We start from the raw sequence: 21,010 nt of genomic DNA, 5'->3' as shown, positions 1-21,010 counted from the left end.
CATACTGACGTGCAGTAGTGTTGTATTAATTTCACAAAAGTACTTGGAAACTGATGGATGTAGCAAACACACAAATATAAAGAGAGGAATTAAAACCGGGTCAGTAGCACAACACCTTCAATGAAAACTCGAAAACACTTGGGTGTTAAACACAATCGTTATTTAGAATTTAAACTTTCGAAATGTAACGCTGGAAATGAGCACGAAGAATCCTGTCCTTCACCACCTCAGACAGGATCATAGTAAAAGGGAATTATTCTTCGGATTTTTATTTCTCACCTAAAATGCACAAAGGGGTCTTCGATACAGAAAAACTCGTCAAGAACAGCCAGCGCCCACCCTATAATAAACATACGGAAGAATATACCAGTAATCCAAGAAGCAAATCCGAAATGCGAAAGGAATTTAATTTAAACTTTAATTTAAATAGCCAGGAGCCCGCAGCGCGACAGCTCTCCGCTTCCGGATAAATCACCATGATCAACCAGACTCCCTCTCCTGCGGGCCCCGCCCCTCGGACAGTGACGCACCTCGAAGGCCCCGCCCCTCGGGCAGTGACGCACCTCGAAGGCCCCGCCCACAGCAGCCCGCTGCAGCCCGGCAGCTCTGTGCCCACAGCTGCGCCCAGCGCTCAGGCTCATGGGAGCTCCTGCTTAGACAGGGCCTGTGATTTCCTCGACGGGACTAAACGCGTTTTGCTGTCTCTGGCCGGAGTGCTGGACGCTGCGGTTAGGCTCTGGAAAAACCTGGAACCGCTTCTGGTCATCATGAGGGTCCTGCTGCAGTCTCCTCCCCGCCTGCCGGTTTAAATCGGCCTCGTCCATCCAGGAACCGAGATCCCGCAGGGAGAGACGACCTCAGTCTCCGAGACTTTCCGCAGTGGAGACTCTCTCTGTCCAGGAACCAGCGCTCAAGACGTTCCGCGAATTGTCTCTCCGTGTCCAGACTGAACAACTGAAGCTGAAAGCAACTTCCTCAACAAGACTGTTTCTGACACGATATATGAAATGAATCCGAACTTGTGAAATGTCAATATTGAAATAAAGGCAGCCATATCACCATGCAACTCACAACTGGCAACCCACTGAAGCTAAGCAGGTGTGAGCCTGGTCAGTACCTGGATGGGAGACCTCCTGGGAAAAACTAAGGTTGCTGCTGGAAGAGGTGTTAGTGGGGCCAGCAGGGGGCGCTCACCCTGTGGTCCATGTGGGTCCTAATGCCCCAGTATAGTGATGGGGACACTATACTGTAAACAGGTGCCGTCCTTCGGATGAGACGTAAAACCGAGGTCCTGACTCTCTGTGGTCATTAAAAATCCCAGGGCTCTTCTCGAAAAGAGTAGGGGTGTAACCCCGGTGTCCTGGCCAAATTTCCAATTGGCCCTTACCCATCATGGCCTCCTAATAATCCCCCTCTATGAATTGGCTTCATCACTCTGCTCTCCTCCCCACTGATAGCTGATGTGTGGTGAGAGTTCTGGCGCACTATGGCTGCCGTCGCATCATCCAGGTGGATGCTGCACATTGGTGGTGGTGGAGGGGATCCCCATTACCTGTAAAGCGCTTTGAGTGGAGTGTCCAGAAAAGCGCTATATAAGTGTAAGCAATTATTATTATTATTATTATTATTATTAAAGGCGATGTCATTGATCCGAATTGTCTGCGTCTTCCTTCTGTCCCTCAACACAGCGACACTGCTCGAAAGTTTGAGAAGGGCGGGCACTCACTGATGACATTTTCGTCGTCAAAGAGCGGCTCTCTGCTCCGCGGTCCGATCTCAAGCCGGACGACTCTGTTCCTTTACTCTAATATGGTCAGTGGTTTCCATATATGAGTCTGAGCCCATTACCACTGTCATCCCAGTGAAGCCTATTGAAATTAGGAACTGGCGGGTCAATGAAGAGACAGAGGGGGGGAGTGTGAGTCTTTATTTCATTGTAATTTTAGTCTTTTTTACTTTCTAATTCTGTCTTTTTTTAATTAAAAACATCTCTGCGATTCGCCGGCTTCTCTCTAGGACAGCGCGCCGTGACTGGAAGCAAGGCGCCTGAGCCAAGAGCTGGAAAGAGCGGCTGTCGTGTCTGTTTTTTCCCTTTTCAGCTCGAGTGATGTAAAAGCGAAGACGGACGAGGGTAATGCGCGCGGTCCAGAAAGTCTACGTCCGCGGGCTGAGTTACAGCGATTCTCCCCACGACCCGAGCCCACGCTCGTGTCCTCAGGTAGTCGTGGCCGAGTGGTTAAGGCGATGGACTTGAAATCCATTGGGGATTCCCCGCGCAGGTTCGAATCCTGTCGACTACGAGCAAGACCTTTTGGACGACCTCGACGGCAGGACGGGCTTTGAACAACTTATTTCAATGGATTGACACCACTAGAAACATCCCCCCGGTGATGGGTTGAGTGCGGAGCTTACTGAAACACGCAGAAGTGTCTGTGCTTCTGTTTCTCAAGAGGCAGCGACAATCTGCCCCCAGAGAGAGCTGCAGAAACGCACTGTCTGTGGATGAAGGCGAGTAGCGCCACGACAAGAAAGCGAAGCCTTTTTCTCGGCAGACCTGCCGAGGCTACCTGCCAGCCCGAGACACGGCTAGGATAGACGGGGAGAGGAGGGGGTCTGCCCCCTGAGCGAGCGCAGGTAAGGGGGTCGGCGGCGTGAGCACGTGGTGAGGCTTTTCCAGGCTAGCTTAATTTTCACTGTGAAATTTATAGTAAATATATTAGTCATTCTGGGTAAATTTTACATTCATAAATCAAAATGGTCCAATAATACTCCCCTTTTTAGTACTTTTGAGGTGGATCTGATACACTATTTAAATTCTATACAAATTCTGATGATGATATATGTAAAAAATGCAATTTGATCACATCATTTACTTCATTACCTCTGGCGGTTAAATGTTTTTTTTTCTCTTGTACCTGTTTTGGATCCTCTGGTTGTAGTTGTATTTGTAAATTCTTTATTCGTTTAAATAAAAAATCACTGTGAAAGTGTTGTGGACTTCTGCTCTGCTTTTTTTTTTGCGTCATACTTCTCTGCTCGCTCTCTCAGCGTTACTGTTCACCGGACATCATCCCAACTAGTGAAGAGACACAGTGACAGAGCGCGTTTTGTGTAGCGGACGGGCAGAGATGCGATTTAAAACTCTCGGAGTGGAGGATGAGGTAGTGAGAGCTGTGCAGGAAACTTCCTTTTGTAGAATGATATTATGAGTTTTACAGATCTTTATATTGATATGCGGAGCTCTTACGAGAATTTTTTATTTAAACGTCTTTCGGAATCGTTTTCCTTTCTTCGTGTGCGTCTGGAATAGTTCGGATTTTTTCAAGTTCGGATTTTAAAGTCCAGAAAACTCGGAATTTGACTTTTCGGATTTTCTCGCGAGATGAACCCGAAGCCGACATTCCTGTGGTCCAGGAGGAGGTGGCGTCACGGGTCCGGTCCGGCCGAGCTCTGCTGTTCTGGAAAAGTCTCTCCTGAATCCGGGAATCGGAATGGCAGCAATTTTGGATGATCTTGTGTGTGATCACTGTTTTTCATAAGTTGTTTCTTTATCGAAGAATCTCTGTTTTTAATATAGAAACGAATTATATGTCGGATCTTTTTTTTTTCGGAAGGATGTGGGAGCGTTTTGGCTGATCCTGTCTAAGATGGTGCAGACGTTTTTCTATTCAGTGGATCAAAAGTGTGTCTATTTAAAACAAAACAAAGCTAATTGTTTTCTAAAAAAAAAAGGTTCGTGTGCTGCGACCAAGACAGTCGGACAATTATTCATTTCCCGTGTTTCGAATTTCTAAAACCCTGATCAGGGCGAGTACTGAAATGTGACGAGTTGTTCTCCTGACCCATAGAGGGCGTCTAGACTATACTGAACACATCTTTCCTTTCAATAGCCAGGATGAGCAGCCATATAGGTAAGGTCCACCGCTTAGTGGACCGGAAACAAGCATTTGAAGGTGTTGCGGTGTCTGCAACCTACAGCTTCTGTCTATTGCAGATTTTAGGACTGACTTGAACGCTTTTATATGACGGCCACCACATTTTCTGGAGCTGAAAAAAAAAAACATTCTAAAAATTATTATTTCGAAGGTAATGAACAGAACAAAACGACGTTACCCACTCCTATGCGATTTAGAAAATGCATGTTAGTTTGAGTATGTTTTTGTCTTGGAAACCTGCATTTTTGAATGTAACATAGTTCATCATGAACTACGCTAAATTGCCACATCACAACCAAGATTATTGAACTCGATTTTAGGTGCCTTCAGTAACAACCGATCGCATTATTTGACCCACAGCTTATTTCGTGCGCACGCGAAATAAGGCGATATTCAGTGGATCAAAAGTGTGTCTATTTAAAACAAAACAAAGCTAATTGTTTTCTAAAAAAAAAAAGGTTCGTGTGCTGCGACCAAGACAGTCGGACAATCTGTTCACACAGTCCGCTGCCCGTGAAGGAGGAGCTATTGAAACTAACCCTCCAACCCATCGGTTCAAAAAAATGGATACGCGTGAAGTTCATTCCTCCCTCCACAAGTTGTCCCCCGTCACCAAAACGAGACGGCAGAGCAGCGCTTTTCTCTACCGCTGCCATGTTACGTAGTTGTTGTGTACACAACTTTTGAGTTTTTTTTTTCCCTCACCCCTTTTCTCCACTCCTTAGCCCGGTTGAGCCCGGTCCGCCGCCGCCCACTGCCTTTTTCCGCGGACGGTGCTCGGAGCGCAGTCCAGCCCGGAGCCCGGATCAGCCCGAACGACACCGGGGACGGAGCCGGGATCTGCAGTGCCCTGCCCGGCTTAGACACCCCTGATTACAAGCGGAGACAGTGGGAGTCAGAGCAGGTGGGGACGTCATTACCTTGAAAGCGAGAGAAAAAAAATTGTAGTGGTGTTTTTTTTTTATTATTATTTATCTGAAATGATAGAGGGGCTCTCCGTGCGAGAGATGTACAGGACGCATACGCGGTGATGCGTCACCCGAAGGCTGATCACGTCTTCTAGGCAAAAACAAGGTACGAAACATGGAGAGCGGCGAGTATAAGCTCTCTGTGGCTCTGGGATAAAAATCAACTTTTCTTTGTCCCACTCTGGTTGTGTACAGTTAAAACGACTGCGGAATCCTGTGTCTACATTGTCAATGCCGCGTCATATAATTGTATTATTTCTACCGTGTGTGCGATCGCTGGTACAGCAACTTCGTGTTCTGTAACCTTAGAATAACTTTTTCCCCCCTCATCAGATGGACTGCTGTCTACATAGTCTGGGTGTGTTTTTTTTTAAATATTTGCTGCACCCAGAAGAAAATGCGTCGGTTTTAGGAGACGCAAGGTGGGGAAAAAACAGGGCAAAATATTTGCTAATCCAGAGAACTACATCAGCGGAAATAAAACTGAACTTTATAGACGACGGGTGAACTTACTTCCCCGATACACTGAAGTTGCATCTTCAGGGAAACGTACATGTATAAATAGAAAACTAATCGAGATCGCTTTTTAAAATGATTCGGGTTGGCTAAGTAGTATCTGAATGTTGAAATCAGCTGGTTTCGTAACTGAAGAACGAGAGAATCGAGTACTTTGCAAACAAAACAAAGATGAACGCGTCCTTTCAGTCTGAGCGTGATTATTTGAGAACCGGTGGAAAAACTGCAGTGTTAAATCCACAGTCGTGGGTGTCAACTGTCGGTTATACATTATTTTCCCTCTCATACAATATATTGTTAGTGCGCAGGAGGACGTGTGCAGAGAAAAAAAACATTTCCACGGAAATCACGCTGTATTAGTAACGTGACACCCACGGAGTCCTTGTACTGTATTTATGGACAAATACTCTCCACAGCCCGGCAGGGCGAGAGAACACACTGTTCCCGTTCTGTCTAGTCGTTAAAAAAAAACAAGGCTCGACTTTCACCTTTGCCTTTGAAATATTTTGTTGTATAAACGGGTCTCGCATTGCTGCTTCCTTGCTTAGATTGACATTTTTGTCTGTTTTTTTTCCAGAAAGAAAAGACAACGGCAATAAAGAATATCGATTTTGGCGACCCCATTACCCTCTGGGGGAATTTACGACTGTTAATACGAAGCAGTGGGAGAAAAAAAAATCAGGTTATATAGTTTGGTGTCGTCCAGCTCCAGCCCGCAAAAAACAAATTACACTGAGTTGCCCGTGAAGGGCAAAACTTCACACTACAAAACACGCCACGCCGTTGCGACACGACGCGGAAGCGAACGGCTTCACCTTTCGTGTCGTTTCTGCAAACTGCGAGGTTTTAAATAGCAGCCTCTCGCAGCGCGTACCTTTTTAATGGAAAAAATAGTTTTTTTTAAACTGTCGTCTTAAAACTTGACACACCCGACACGATAACAGTGAAATACACGGTCTCCGTTCAATAAGTTTGTCTATTTTTTATATTGTTTTTCAACAAATTAAAAATGTTTTATATGAGAACTGTATATTTATACGTGTAAATAGTTCCGCGTTCAAACTGTTAAATTATTATTATAAACAGTTTAATTCAGCAGTTGCTTTGTATTTTAAAGTGGCAAGTAATTGAAACAGTATATTGTAAATTGCTAGAAAACGAGAATAAAACCTGGAATTTAAGTAAATCGTCTTTGTAAGGAAACGTTCTGGGAGCTGGAAAAGCATAGCCCAAGATATTATACTAGTTTAAGATACTTATAGCCTTAAAAGTGAATAGAAAAAAATAATAATGCAGGTTACGTCTCGCTGCGTGTATACGTTTTATATTGCGTGTAAACTGGAATATCCATCGCAATAATGGAAAAAGTAATGCGACACTACGTCTCGAAAGTACCTTTACTCAGGGCTGTAAAAGCGACAGTTTTCAGTCTCGTTTGACGAAATTTGTTTGTTTGTTTTTTCCACCCCTCTCAGGACAGCCGTTAATGACCTAACCCGCGAAGGGAACCGAGAATTATAGCGGGCTTTTACCGATGTTAAAACGTCCTTTTGCGAGGGAAACGAAGATAGTTTAGGAGGGAAAAACGCTGCCGTTTTACGAGGGAGCTGGGAGGACAGGGCGGGAGAGGAAACGGGTAAGGTCGTCATTTTCGAGAGAAGGCGGCGGAGCTCGCCGGCCCCGCTGGGCGACACCGGTCATGGCGGATCACAGCGCGGAGACGCTCGGCCACCCGCAGCTCCAGGCCGCGAGTAAACAGGACCCGCCGGAGACGGGGCCCGGAGAGGCAACGAAACCGGGGCCAGCCGCCGAGCCGCCCTTTTCGGAGTGGGAGGCCAGCCGGCACCCCGGGAGCCCCAGTCTAAAGGCGGGCGGGGAAGCGGGGCGCCCGGCTCTGGGACAGGCGGGGCGCCCGGCTCTGGGACAGGCGGGAGCCGAGGAGCCCCGAGGCCCAGAGGCCGCGGACGGCGCGAGACAGGAAGGCCCGGCCGCGCGAGGCCCTGACGACCAGCCCGGAGCGGAAGAGGAGGGTCCCGGCGGCGACAGATCGGACGACAACAGCCCCTCGGAGGCCGAGTCCGGCTCGCTCTCCGCCCCCAGCCTGGGGCTGTCGGAAGGGGACGGCTGCTACCTGGACGAGCCCCTGTCTTCGTGCTCGGCCCCGGGGCCGGAGGAGGCCTCAGAGGCGGGGGCAGGCGTGGCCCACCCTGTAGCGGACGCCTCCGCCGCCGGCGCTGCTGCTGCTGCTGTTGCCCAGGAACCGGGAGCCGCGCCCGCCTACTACTTCGTGAAGTGGATCACATGGAAAGGGAAGAAGACCCCCATCGTCACCCAGAGCGAAAACGGCCCCTGCCCGCTGCTGGCCATCATGAACATCCTGTTCCTGCGCTGGAAGGTAAGAGAACAGCCCACGGGTTTTAAACACCTGCGAACGGTGAGTCTTAACGAGCCCCCAGTTACTTGATCTAACACTCACCTGTTTCACGGTTCACAATGGAGTTGTTCCGTCTCTTTCGAAACTGGTGATGTAATACTGACCTTCAAAGCCTGCTGGACCAGGTTTTCTCCAGGACCAGGGTCGGGGATCCCTCCTTTAGCTACTAATTACCAAACGGTCCGAGTGGACTTAACGCCCCCCGGTTGTAATCATATTCTGGTGACAGGCCCTGATCCGTACACATGGGAACTCCACGCTGAAGCAGGACCGTGGCGACCCCCGAGGGCAGACAGACCCCGAGGGCCTGGAGTCGTGAACTTGTGACTGCCCTGTTTTAACCTCACCCCGTCTGACCTTTCTTCTCCTCCCCTCCCAGGCCAAGCTGCCCGCCCAGACGGAAGTCATCACCACCGAGGAGTTGATGGCGCATCTGGGTATGACGCCATCGGCCTGCGTGTCTGTTCAGATTTGGGGGAATGGGGCGGGGAACTTCCAGGGTTATGCTGTGCTTGAAATGGATGCCCGGTGCATTATGGGAACGAACATTAATGAGCTCCTGGCTTTTCAGAAGCAGCTTCACCATCCCGGCCTTAAGGGATCTAAAGGTTCCACCTTCTGTGTATATAAAGCCTTGTTTGGACTTATTGGCTCTGGGTCAGGGCAGCACATTGGTGCAGTGGTGAGCATTGCTGCCACACAACGCTGGGGCCCTGGGTTCAATTCTGGACCTGGAGTGCTGTCTGGGTGGAGCTTGCATGTTCTCCCCCATGTTTATGTGGGATTCCTAGGGGCTCTGGTTTCCCCCCACCGTCCACAGACATGCTGGGGGGTTACTTGGCTCTAATGTGTCTGTTTATGTCTGTCTGCCCCATGATGAGCAGTTCCAGCTCCCCTGCAATCCTAAACCCGGATGGATGGGTTCTGGCTCCGCTTTGGCTTGTGGGGTGGTTCTGTTTTCTAAGCCCTGTGACGCAGCCAGAGCCATCACTTTCCGGGACGTTTAATTCATAGCGACTGCGTACCATTGGAAAAACCGCCGCCAGCCTAGGAATGTCCTCCTTGTACGACAGATTGTTTTTTTTCCTATCAAAGTAACCTGAATTTCTCAAAACGCATTTCACAATAGGTACACAGTCAAACAAATTATTAAACTGACATCTGATAAAAAAGCTTTCCAAACGGCGGTGATTGCCCATGATCGATCAGTGCAAGTGGATGATGGGGCCGGTTTTGCGCAATGGAAGTGTCCCTCCGAGCCCCACCACTTGCTTTCGTCCATTTCCCTGTCCCGGCTCCGAAACCGCGGAGCAGGAGCTCAGGGAGTGGGGATTTCCGCTGTTGTCCCTGTACAGGGCCCACGGTCCCTTCCCGCGCTTCTGACTCTCTGTGGTCATTAAAAATCCCAGGGTGTTTCTCGAAAAGAGTAGGGGTGTAACCCCGGTGTCCTGGCCAAATTTCCCATTGGCCCTTACCAATCATGGCTTCCTAATAATCCCCATCTATCAATTGGCTTCATCACTCTGCTCTCCTCCCCACTGATAGCTGATGTGTGGTGAGCGTTCTGGTGCACTATGGCTGCCGTTGCATCATCCCGGTGGGGCTGCACACTGGTGGTGCTGGAGGGGATCCCCATTACCTGTAAAGCACTTTGAGTGGAGTGTCCAGAAAAGCGCTATATAAGTGTAAGCAATTATTATTATTATTATTATTATTATTATTATTATTATTATTATTATTATTATTATTATTAAAGAGTCCCTCCAGGCCCTGCCACTTGCTTTTGTCCATGAGTTGGTGCCAGCCCCTTGTACAACGTATAAAGACCTAGCTCTTCTCCTGCTGTCTGCGTGTGAGACAGCCTGCCCAAGCTCCAGCACCGTGGTGCAGCCCTGTCGTGTCTGGGGCGGAGGGTGGGGATCAGGCTTTTATCTCTGGACTCCAGGAGAACAGCTCTTGTCCTGTCAGCCGCTGTATGCAAAACACTGACTCAGGTTACCATGGTGCTGCCGAGGGAAGAATTACATTGGGAAACCGCATTCCCTACGATACAGCGTGCCAGACCACACTGGGGACGGCAGCTGGAGAAAGGGAGAGGGCGAACTGTAAAATGAATAATAGGAGGTAAAGACGGAGAGCTCGGGATCTTGGGACATAACAGCTAGGCGTGCCTGGTGGATGTTCCACAGTTATCCGGGGCGTGGATCCTGGGACATAGCTAGTAATCACACTCCCCGCTGAGTCTGGTTTATGTGTGTTTTGTGTTGGCCGTTCACTGTTGGAGCTAGAGTTACTCAGACTGTGGTCCCCATTACGTCTGAACCCAGGTGTCTGCAGCAGGAAATTCAACATCCGGTTTACCAAATTGGGTTTTTCTTTCTCGGTTTTGAAGAATTCACAAGGTTCAGACCCACGGGCCTGACCATATTTAAAAATTCTACTAAAATGCTGAACCGCAGGACAAGGACCATGATATTTAAATGTCCCATCGTCCCCAAAGATACACTGGAGGTAGATTCTATAACACTTGAGAAAAGGTGGACTGTGCCATTTCCCATGGGGGGGGTTGTAGCCACTTCTATTGGCCTATAGCTACTGTTCAATCTCAAGATACAAAAAAACCCTTTTCTTCTCCCACACCTGGCCTGAGCGCAAAACCTGTGCTCCTGAGCAGAGAGGAATGGCAGCTCTGGAGCTCTTTGACGCGATTTCAATTACTGCCTCTTAGATCTTCTTTGCTCAGAAATAGCTCATTAGCGGTATTTTTCCTCATCATCCTTATTTCCTGAAACACTAAATTAAATCTTCTCTTCCGTTGTAGGAGAGTGCATTCTATCGATTAAACCGAGGGAGAAAACGGAAGGGCTGGAACTGAATTTTCAGCAGGTACGGACGGCTTTCCTAACACAAGCGCTTCTCAATATTATTTTCTCAGGGCTTAAGCAGGGGGCTTGTTCGGTACTGAACTGGCCTTTTTCTTTTTCCACCTCCAGCCAAGGGCACTAAAAAGGCAGGGAATTGTTCTCCTTGCCGCCTGCTTCCCGGGTTGCTGTTTTGTCTCCTCCGCGGCCTTCTTCCACGCAACAGGGCTCCCCACTGTCTCCGGGAACCCCTTCCCCCTGCGTGGAGGCCTGTAGGGCAGAATCTGTATGGTACTCTGTACCCATATAGTGGTAGGAGTGGTGAACTCCTGCTGAATTCACATGCTAAACTCTAACCTTCACTCCTGCTTGAGCACAAATGCTTCTCCCTCCCTGTACTGAACTCCCATCTTCTGTACTAAACCCCCTGATAAGAAAGGAATGTTTGAGGTGCTTTCTGAGTCCTGGAGTTTCTTGAGAAGGCTACCTCAAAGGGCAAAGAGAAAAGTATATATAAGCTGTGTAGAGCCATATCCCCCTCTGAGCAACACAATAATAAGCCTCAATGTGTTGCTCCTTGTAAATAAAGCTTGGCTTGACGAACGGACACCTCAGGCTCGGATCTCTTGGTTTCTACACTGCTGGAGCCTGCGCTCTGCACAGCCAGCCTGCGTCAGAAACCCAGGCAAACCTCGCTTCCCCCTGTTCCCCCGAGGCATGTCTGAGCGCCCGCGCTAGGGGCGCCGCCTGCCGTTATCCACGGCCCGGAGCAGAACATGGCCGTTAGCAGCTTGATGACTGATGTCGTCATGGCCGGCTGTACAACAACAGCTGCGAGAGCCCAGGCTGTCACTCCTGTCGGATTCTGCAGCCACAGCACCGCTTAAACTAAAGAAGCTTAGGAGCAGGGGGAAGTGTCCTATTGCTCTGTGTTATACGCTGGAACAAAAATTGTCTGTTGGTTTTGGGGGGGGCGGGGGGTACAACTCCCGTCTGGAAAGGCTGTGACCCAGCCGAATCTTTTACCGGTCTCTTTAGAACTTCAGCATATAAAAAACTGGGGACATGTGTTCAGCTGCTCCAGTTAAGCCAATAATCAGGTAGTTAAAGGCTGAACTGGAATGGAGACCCGCAGGCTGGAATCAGATTAGCTCCCTCTCTCGGCTTACATCAGGGCTGCGTGCTGCTGGTCCCGGACGTTCACAGGCCTGCTGGCTTTCCCCGCAGCCCAAATCTCGGTCACACAAGTTAACCCTTCGTCCGTTTAAGGAAGATGCTTACTTCGAGCAGTTCGACAGTTTTTCAGCTCTTGAACGGATGGGATTGACCTGTGAAACCTCGCCGTTCCTTTCAAAGCTTGATGGGAACAACCTGTCGGCCGGATGAGGGCACGGAGCGGGGCTGCAGTGAGACCCAGCGGGAGTGTGGGCCTCCAGGAAGGGGCCTGTGAGGCCCTGCTCTCGCTCAAGAGCACCCGATCAACTGCTGTAGGGCAGGCTGCTGTAGGGCAGGTGTTATTTCAGCCTGACTCGTCCCATGCTTGCTAAGATGACACCAGTCCAGTTTTTCTCCCGGGAAGCGAATGCTTCATGATAGATGCCAAAATGGCATCAGCTCTCTGTTGGAGCAAAGGATTCTCCGCGCCTGGATAAGACTGGAACGTGTCTCCAGGCTGGCCAGAGCAGGAACCGGCGATCTGGCAGGAAATGTTCACAACTGAACTGGAGCCTCTTCATTTTAGACAGGTGTGAAGAACGGTGAACGTGATCAAGGACTCTTTCTGTGCCCAGCGAGTCAGATGGTTACATGACTGTCTTCTGGACTGGCTGGGAGGGTCGGAGATCAGGCGTGTTCACAAGAGACTCGCGTCACATAGCGGCCTGAGCTGCTTCTCATCTGGCCAGCCGCTGGCCTCTCGCACGTATAATCCAGCACGGGCCGACCCGAATCCTCGTCTCTTTCCCCTTCCAGAACATGAGCGACGCCATGGCCGTCCTGCCCAAGCTGTCCACAGGCCTGGACGTCAACGTGCGCTTCACGGGGGTGTCGGATTTCGAGTACACGCCGGAGTGCATCGTCTTCGACCTGCTGGACATCCCCCTGTACCACGGCTGGCTGGTGGACCCCCAGGTACCCTGCCCTGAGCACGAGAAGAGAGCTCTATCCGTCCTCTCCGTCGTCAAGGAAAGGGTTGCGTCTTTTTGGCTGCAGTCTTTGCTTTTTTTTTTTCTGATCAGTTTTGCCCATTCAAGCCGTAGACATTCGTCTTTTAGCAAACCATTCTAACAGGTTGTTTTCCCCCCCCCCCCGAAGAGCGTTTGTAACACTAAGGCGAACGGAAGCTGATGGGACAAGAGTGCCAGGCTGTCCTTTTACCTCTCGCGTACAAATGTCCCACAACGATTAAAAAAAATAAAAAGGCTAACAGTGCAGTAAGTTTAACAGAGGAGCAGTCGCTGTGTAGGCCATCTTCCTGAACCATCCACTGCTCTGCTCTTTGCTACAAAAAACCACACCCAGTTGTGCAAGTTTAAACCACATCATGTTTTTCTAGGTGATTGTTTCTCAATATTGTGAGCTTTACCCTTGCCCCAGGGGAGGATGTGGTTATCGCACTAGTTCATTTCACAAGCTAAAGACATTCAGTAGCGGCGGGGGTGGCAGACCCACCTCTTGCTCAACCCACCGGGCTCGGCTGATCTCCGTCTCCTCTCTCCCCTCCCCAGAGCGTCGAGATGGTGCAGGCCGTGGGCAAGCTGAGCTACAACCAGCTGGTGGAGAAGATCATCGACTACAAGCACTCCTCCGACAGCAGCAAAGTCAGCGAAGGTATGGCCACAGGGCAGGGGCTTCCCAACTCTCGAAACGGGGCTTTGTGGACAGTTGTAGCGTGCAGACTTCATTGTCCTTTAGGCAGTAAACAGCGTGGAATGCAGTAGGATCTCACTGAATCAGGCTTACGTTGAAGTGTGTGTCAGAGAAGCCGGGGTATTCCCTAGAGCAGTGGTGATGGTTACAGCTGGACACTGGGACCAGACCTGGTCATTGAGGTACCCAGGAAATTTTCTGTCAGGAAACTATCCTGCTGATCAGTCAGGAACCACTCCCAGCTCTCTCACACTCCTGCTCATCAGTCAGGAATCACTCCCAGCTCTCTCACTCTCCTGCTCATCAGTCAGGAACCACTCCCAGCTCTCCCACTCCTGCTCATCAGTCAGGAATCACTCCCAGCTCTCTCACTCTCCTGCTCATCAGTCAGGAATCACTCCCAGCTCTCTCACTCTCCTGCTGATCAGTCAGGAATCACTCCCAGCTCTCTCACTCTCCTGCTGATCAGTCAGGAATCACTCCCAGCTCTCTCACTCTCCTGCTGATCAGTCAGGAATCACTCCCAGCTCTCTCACTCTCCTGCTGATCAGTCAGGAATCACTCCCAGCTCATCAGTCAGGAACAATTAACGGGTCAGTTGGCTGTTTCTCCTTCTCATGCTCTGAAAAATGTGGATCTTAAACCCACGCGCAGCTCTTTGATCGCGTGTGAAGTGTTTGACCTCTCCCGCCCTGGCAGGCCTGGTAGCGGAGCAGTTCCTGGAGTCCACGGCGACCCAGCTGTCGTACCACGGCCTGTGTGAGCTCAGCACCACGGCCCGGGAGGGGGAGCTCTCCGTCTTCTTCAGGAACAACCACTTCAGCACCATGATCAAGCACAAGGTGCCTGGAGACTCTCAGACTCTGTGTTTGAAAGGAAGAGTGACAGGGCAGCTCAGCATCAGCCATTAGAAACACGTTAATTGGCAGCTGATCTCATAGGTCTACCCTCTAATAATAAGCACTACATAAGTTTAATGAAACAATTCTAATATACTTTTCTGGATTCTAAAGGACCAATACATTACTTCATACTGCACCAATATCAGTTAATTGTAGAAATGCCATAAATACTTTAAATATTTAAAGTATTTTAAATACTTTAAATCATGTTTGCCATAAGTTGTAGCAACATCCACACGTGGGACGTAAATTCATTACTGCAGTCGAAAAGTGCCAACTGGAGGGTGCAAATTGTGAACCAGTGGCAGTGTCGCCGCCCCTGTGGTCAGATCGCTCACGGGCGCATGGGCCCCTCCTCCTCCTCCTCTCCCAGGGCCACCTGTACCTGCTGGTGACGGACCAGGGCTTCCTGCAGGAGGAGGGGCTGGTGTGGGAGAGCCTGCACAACGTGGAGGGCGACGGCAACTTCTGCGACTCCGACTTCCTCCTGTGCCACCCGCCGCCGCGGGCGTCGCCCGCCCCGCCCCTCACCGCGGCGCAGGCTCAGGCGCAGCAGAGGCAGATCGACCAGGTGAGCGAGCGCGGCCCCCGCGTCCCCCCCCGGAGTCCGGACACGCCCCTCTGTCTCATCCCCACAGAATCACTGTGACTGGACTGGAATAAGAGCTGGCTCAGGGTTTTTCATGGGCTTCTGCTTCCTTGTAAAACTACTTTGTCTAATCACATTCATTCTGGGAGCTGGGATATGGTTAGGAAGCCTTTGCTGTGTAAGCTGACTGGCCAAAATATTAGGAACTCTTGCCAAGTAATATTACATCTAAACATACATCTTGAACTGGATGTGGGCTGTTGTGAGGATGGTAACTGTAGTGGGGTGAATGGTCCATTCTACCATTTCCTCTTCATTAGGACTGAGATCTAGGGATTGTTGTGGTCTCACGTTCCTCATCTCTAGTTACCACGAGAGTTGATACCACTAAAGGTACTCCCTAACCACTGTGATTATCTGTTTACATCACTGTGGGGGCGGGAGTGGGGAGCAGGAGCTCCTAATAATTTGGCCAGAGAAGCCTACAGGCAACCTGCATGCAGGGAAATGCCACCTGCTAGTCCAGAGTGCGCTGATCACATCAGATCCTTCTCCTAGTAAAACTGCTCTAGAGTTCTCCGAGATTGGAACAAGATAACAGCTAATAGGACGTCTGGCCTTTCTTTGACAGTGCGTCACTTGCCTGCATGCTTTTATCAGTGTATTAGTTTGGCAGTATCCCAGTGCCTCTGCTTCTGTGTGTTTTGGTAACCTCTTAGACAATTCTTTGGGTAAAAAAAAAACAGTTTTCTAGTGTTGGTGCAAAGATACCTTTTAACACGGTTTCAGTTCCCTGTCTGAAAGCCCTTGAGAGTGACCGGCGCTCTCCGCTTGTGCTCGTGCAGGATTACCTGGTGGCCATGTCCCTGCAGCAGCAGAGTCCGCCGCCCATCAGCGATCTGGAGCTGGCCAGGCAGCTGCAGCAGGAGGAGTACCAGCAGCAGCAGCAGGCACAGCCTGCTCAGCCACCACCTCAGGTACTGCGCCCGCCCACACTGGTGCTGCTGCAGGGGATCCCCATGACCTGGAAAGACCCCTGCGTGGGGTGTCTAGAAAATACATGTAGGAGGAATTCATAATATTAATGATCAATTCTTTTTATTTTTTGAATTATTGTTTCTCTTTTCCAGGTCAGAGGTCAGGCGTCCGGGAGGCAGGCAGCGGAGAGACGCCGGCCCGAAAAGAAGGAGGACTCGGACTGTGCCATATTGTAACCACCCCCCCCCTCCTCGCCTGAACCTGCACTCTCTTCCCCCGCCCCTGTCCAGAGCAGGTGACCTTCCTCAGCCCCGGGCCCCCAGGAGGAAGCGTGAAGACGATGGTAGGCTGGGAGAGGTGCGCTGCGCTGAGAGCCCACAGCTCCCAGACTCCTTCCACTGCCACGGTGATGGCGGGCCTGCTGGTTTCACCACTGTTTCACATCAGTGCTGTACCAGGAACGCACAAAATCTAGACCACAGCAGCCCACAGGGCACTGCGTTAGTCTTCATCCAGCAGGATCTCTTATTTCCAGCTTTTATATAACTGACCCTTACTAAGTTATTCGGCCGCCATCTGATTGAAAGTAACGTTTCCCGCGGAGCAGTGCACTTCCCTGACAGGACAGCTGAAGACCCCGTGGAAAAGGGAGGTCTTTGGGAAACTGTGTCCAAAGATGGACTAAGATCCCTGTGTAATGTCATTGTTATGGTTGCTGCGGAGCTCAGCAGGTTTCTGCCAGAAGGACTGGGCTGCCCCTGCTGTCTGATGCAAGGCCCAGGTTAGCAGTGAGTCATAGGCCTGGTGTCCGTCAGGTACTGGTCTTTCAACATGGTCAGCTTTTTCATACATGTTGTGTCTCACCCAAACGTTAAGTATTATTCCAAACGTTTGGGTTACCGCTTTAAAAATGGTTACTCTCCGTGCTCTCTGCACAGCAGTGAAGCATCCTGTGGTTAATAGCATTTAGAACGGTGATGCTGTAGCCTTCCACCCGGACACATGGACTGAATTTATGTCTGTTATGGTATCAGGTACCTGAGGGCGATCTGCATATGACCACATTTGTGGATTATCTTCATCCACATGAAGTGAAACTGCAAATGGAAGTACTCTTTACACCAAACTGCCCATAAAACATCACTTATTTTCCAGAATATTATATTTTTTCTTAAATGCAGGCTGTTAGGCAGATTGCTGTCAGGCCTCCAGAATGCCCCCCTAAAGAACTCTTAGAATAACTACCAGCCACTTGGCTTCCCAAACCATGTTTGCACTGTATCTGAAATCCTCAGCCTGCTCTTACAGCTAAAGTGGATTAAGACCTGAAAATAACCCAGACTTTTGTACAGTACTGTATATATGTGCGATAAGATCTCTGTCCATTGCCATCTCACCATGGGAGAGAACCACATAGTTACCCATCAGAAAAGAGGAATTTTACCTGCCAAAAATCTCCGTACCTTGGCCAGGCTTGGCCAGAGGTCTTCTCTGGTGTCTCTTCGCAGACAGTGTACCCACAGCGTTTAAATCGGTCACAGGAACAGTTGTAGCAGTGTTTTTTCACATCTCGGCTCACAGCTGCGAACCCTGTGCGTGCACACGGGAGAAGGAGGAAGAGCAGGCAGCCTCCTCCAGGCCACTCGTCATTTCACAGCGCCCTGTATTGGGAATCTGCACTGACTGAAGTAGGGTGGGGGGTGACCCTCGCCGACAGCAGGAGCAGAGAGCGCCCTGGCTAGAGAATCGCACCCATCTCTCTCAGCTGCGTTTCTCTAGTCTCGCGCTGCCTCTTGGGACATCAAGGTCCCAGTCAGCTAGTGACAGACCCCAGGATATACAGCTAAACCTGCACTTGGGCGAGCACCTTTACTGGTAAACTCATGTGCAGCTACAAGAATAGTCTCTTCAAACTTTACTTACTAGGCATCTGAACTAGAGGCATTGCAGCATTGAAGCGCAGTTTAACATGCAGTATTGATTCTGCTTAATTAATTAGATCTGCAGCTGTACTGGTTTCCCTTACCAGCAGCATTTCAAATGGAGAAAGATAGCCAGGATGTGGCTCCGTGGAAAACTGGTTTCTAGACCGCTGTTGGCAGTACAAGCCAGGCAACTGAATCCTCTTTCTGGCCCCAAGGGGTAAGTGCGATAGCTCATTGCACAACATGACAGGATCCATGCTTCTCGACAGTGATATAAGTGAAGCCGTGGTCTTGAGAACAGTGTAGGGACCTGCCGGAGGCTCGTAAGCACTGTAGCTAGAGAAACAGAGTGTCATTCCCTTGCTAGCAGGCTGGGTCTCTTCTGCTTTTGTAGCTAGAGGACCAGACGTTCTGTGGCCCTGCCTGGGACAGCCTGCCCCCTCAAGCACGATGGGAGCCCTCTGCCCCGAACCGCCTGGGGTATTTGGACTGTCTAGTCTTTCTTTAGTTACGGCTGGCACTGTGGACAGGCAAAGCAAAGGAAGTGACGTGGTTTAGGCATTCAGAAAGTCACACTCCGAAGTTCCCAAACTCTTCTGGCCTGGTAAAAACAAATCAGAGTGGTGTCAGGCAGATAGGTGAGACTTCGGTGAACCTGAAGATTGAAACTTTAGGAAAGAGCAACACATCAGAGAAGGGAACACGCAAGCATTTGGAAATCCTGTAAAAGCTTTCGGCCGTCTAGAAGTGCGAACATTTCTGTTAAAAAAAAAAAGCATTTAAAATACATCGGGGGCTGCATTTACTCAACACTAACTAGTCACAAAGATGTCCATGCTCCATCTTTTTACCAAGCTCAAGATTTCTTTGTATTTAATTTTGTCACCTCAATAAAAGAATGTAGAAGATTGCACGTTGGTTTTATTTTCACTTTATTATTCATTTAAACATCTTACATTTCATACAGCACGAGCTCCCGTTTGAGTGGGGCCCAGCAGATTGTAATGTTAATCATTAATAATCACCTTGAAAGATACTGTAAGGCAAGAAGAACAAAGTTCAGTGACTTTTCAGTGTTTAGTGACTTGCGAGAAGTTGAAACCAAATGAACAAGAGCTTCTGTCCTTACAAGGTCAGATAGCCACAGCTGCTAGGGATACAAACCGGTCAGACTCGCCCTGTTTGTACTGATATGACGCGTCATGGAAGATGCTATATGAAAAAAGATGGTCTTTGGATTAACCGGTCCGAAGGAGGGCATCATCCCCAGGCTGTCAGGAGTGCAGTCTCAACGGCGTTGACCACCAGTGGCTTTGCATCCCAGGAAACATGCGCAATATGTCCAAAGAACGGATAACTGTATCCCAAGTTACCTGGGGCCCACAGGGAGAAGCTGCTTTGCTGCTGGCTGAGCTACCCGACGTTAGGAGCTCCACAGGGCTCGAAGGGAGCTGGTGCCGATCCGAAGACTCGGCACGAGAGAGAGGTGCTCCCAGGTCTGCTCTACTCCCATGGGATCGTCCCGGGTACGAGACACTGCCTACGTGGAGACGACAGAGCTGAACGGGCAGCGCCGTTCCGATTTCCAGCTCCAGGTTCGGTTCTCATCCAGTACCGGGCAGAAAAGAAATCGAACATCACAGGGCGCACGGTGACGGATTCTCCAAAAGGGGGCGCACGGGTGAGCCCATGTCCGTGAGATTGGGGGTACCGTTTCTTAAGGCCGGGGATTTCCCAGGGCTGCCCTAGAGCTCGCAGGTCCGGCTCTGAGGCACGGGTACGAGTCATGAGGGTTGCAGAGCCGAGGCCAGCAGACTGAATACTGGCCACTTCAAAACAGGAGGGTGAACACACAAAACGAACCGGAAATTCCATGCGAAGAAAGGGAGAGCTAAAAATGTGGAAAAATTAATGTAATGGGACAAAAGCCAGAGCCTTCATCGGATATCTTGCAGGTGATTTTGTGAAGACGGAGTACTTCGAGTCTGTGCAGTGTTATTTTATTATTTCACATCCAGAAAGTACATGGGTGAGGTCGCCCGATTTCTTCGCCACAAGGACAGCATTAAAATTCATGTTTACAAGTAAAAAAAAAAGTATGGGTGGAAAAACACAACTGGTTAAGCTTTTATAAAAATTCAACAATACAACATAGGGAGAAAAATTTGTTCATGACAGTTTCACTGACCAGCCACACGGGGGCGCTGACAAACAAGTACAGCCCTGTTAAAAATCTGCTCCTCGGTGCTGGATCTCTTACTGCTGAACCTGAAGAAGCAGATCCATCCTCTCCTGCCATCCAATTCAGGCAACACTGAATCGCAAACTTAAAAACACTCCCTTTGTCTTGTGCATGACATACTCAGACATATTAAAAGCTCTGAAATCAAAACTGAAATACTGGAGCGAGACAACACCATTTAGACAAGCAGAACAGACGGATATATCTGACTCAAAACAATATTCTTTGCTTTTAAAACCTATAAATATTGAGTTTTAAATGTAATACCACAATTTAGCAATAACGATCTTAAAAAAAACAGAAAATCTCTCTAATTTGGCTACTGATCTTTTATTTTCCTAACCACACCAGCTATGGAGACTGCCATCTAAGATGCCCACCTCAAAACACTTGGCACTTTGGTCACTAAACGGGAAATAAGACAGGAAGCCAGTTATTAGAGAGAGATTTCTGTCCCTGACACATTGGCTCCACTGTTACCAGGCCTGCGAAGGAGTGAGTGCAATCCCTCCGAGAAGACGAGAGGAAGACGCATCTCGCTATTTTTCATCCTCTGCCCATCCAGGATGTGGCCCCTGTAGTGTCTCCACTCCACCACACGGGGGCGCCCTCTCTAGATCTTCTCCACGTAGTTGCCTGGAAACATGCCTTCCTTCCCCCTGAGTCTCCCGTACCACCAGCCTGAGGGATCTGGGGGTGAAGACAAGCAGGTTTCATCAGGAAGGGCATCAGAGTGGTCCTCTCCTTTCATTGAAGCAGTACAAGGTTTTAAGCTCAACCCTCGGCGCAGGT

The 21,010-nt window shown here is 49.6% G+C and overlaps 2 protein-coding genes and 1 non-coding gene across 5 annotated transcripts in view; 2 read left to right on the top strand and 1 right to left on the bottom strand.

Annotated features, from left to right (window-relative positions):
- The first annotated feature begins 2,218 nt into the window (after positions 1-2,218).
- Positions 2,219-2,300, top strand: trnas-uga (transfer RNA serine (anticodon UGA)). Its single transcript has one exon. It is a non-coding gene; the product is annotated as a tRNA-Ser (tRNA).
- Positions 2,301-3,877: 1,577 nt separating this feature from the next.
- On the top strand, positions 3,878-18,889 carry mindy1 (MINDY lysine 48 deubiquitinase 1). 3 transcript variants are annotated; one of them, XM_015336650.2, is made up of 11 exons: positions 3,878-4,086; positions 4,661-4,839; positions 5,997-7,814; positions 8,233-8,290; positions 10,675-10,739; positions 12,686-12,844; positions 13,441-13,543; positions 14,282-14,424; positions 14,858-15,055; positions 15,919-16,050; positions 16,204-18,889. In XM_015336650.2, the coding sequence occupies exons 3-11, from the start codon at positions 7,119-7,121 to the stop codon at positions 16,285-16,287; spliced, it is 1,638 nt and encodes a 545-aa protein (XP_015192136.2). In that variant the 5' UTR covers positions 3,878-4,086; positions 4,661-4,839; positions 5,997-7,118; the 3' UTR covers positions 16,288-18,889. The 3 variants fall into 3 exon arrangements, with proteins under 3 accessions (XP_015192136.2, XP_015192135.2, XP_015192137.2); XM_015336649.2 differs by lacking the exon at positions 3,878-4,086 and having other exon boundaries at positions 4,546-4,839; XM_015336651.2 differs by lacking the exons at positions 3,878-4,086; positions 4,661-4,839 and adding an exon at positions 4,904-5,009.
- A 2-nt stretch (positions 18,890-18,891) lies between these two features.
- The window catches only part of myo1eb (myosin IEb), a 32,873-nt gene continuing 30,754 nt past the window's right edge, over positions 18,892-21,010 (bottom strand). The window contains exon 27 of the mRNA XM_069185124.1: positions 18,892-20,908. Within this exon, the coding sequence (XP_069041225.1) occupies positions 20,832-20,908 (77 nt within the window). The 3' untranslated portion in view covers positions 18,892-20,831. The remainder of the gene's footprint in view (positions 20,909-21,010) is intronic.

Source organism: Lepisosteus oculatus, chromosome 27 (assembly GCF_040954835.1).
Source record: "Lepisosteus oculatus isolate fLepOcu1 chromosome 27, fLepOcu1.hap2, whole genome shotgun sequence".
NCBI lineage: Eukaryota > Metazoa > Chordata > Actinopteri > Semionotiformes > Lepisosteidae > Lepisosteus > Lepisosteus oculatus.
The sequence above is the reverse complement of the archived record's forward strand: the minus strand, read 5'-3'. Positions and strand labels throughout refer to the sequence as shown.

Bases quoted from the DNA above. Each gene is read 5' to 3' on its own strand.
- mindy1 (XM_015336650.2), top strand. From the start codon at position 7,119: ATGGCGGATCACAGCGCGGAGACGCTCGGCCACCCGCAGCTCCAGGCC. The intron at 7,815-8,232 runs GTAAGAGAACAG...CTCCCCTCCCAG, and splicing joins TCCTGTTCCTGCGCTGGAAG to GCCAAGCTGCCCGCCCAGAC. The intron at 8,291-10,674 runs GTATGACGCCAT...CTTCCGTTGTAG, and splicing joins GGAGTTGATGGCGCATCTGG to GAGAGTGCATTCTATCGATT.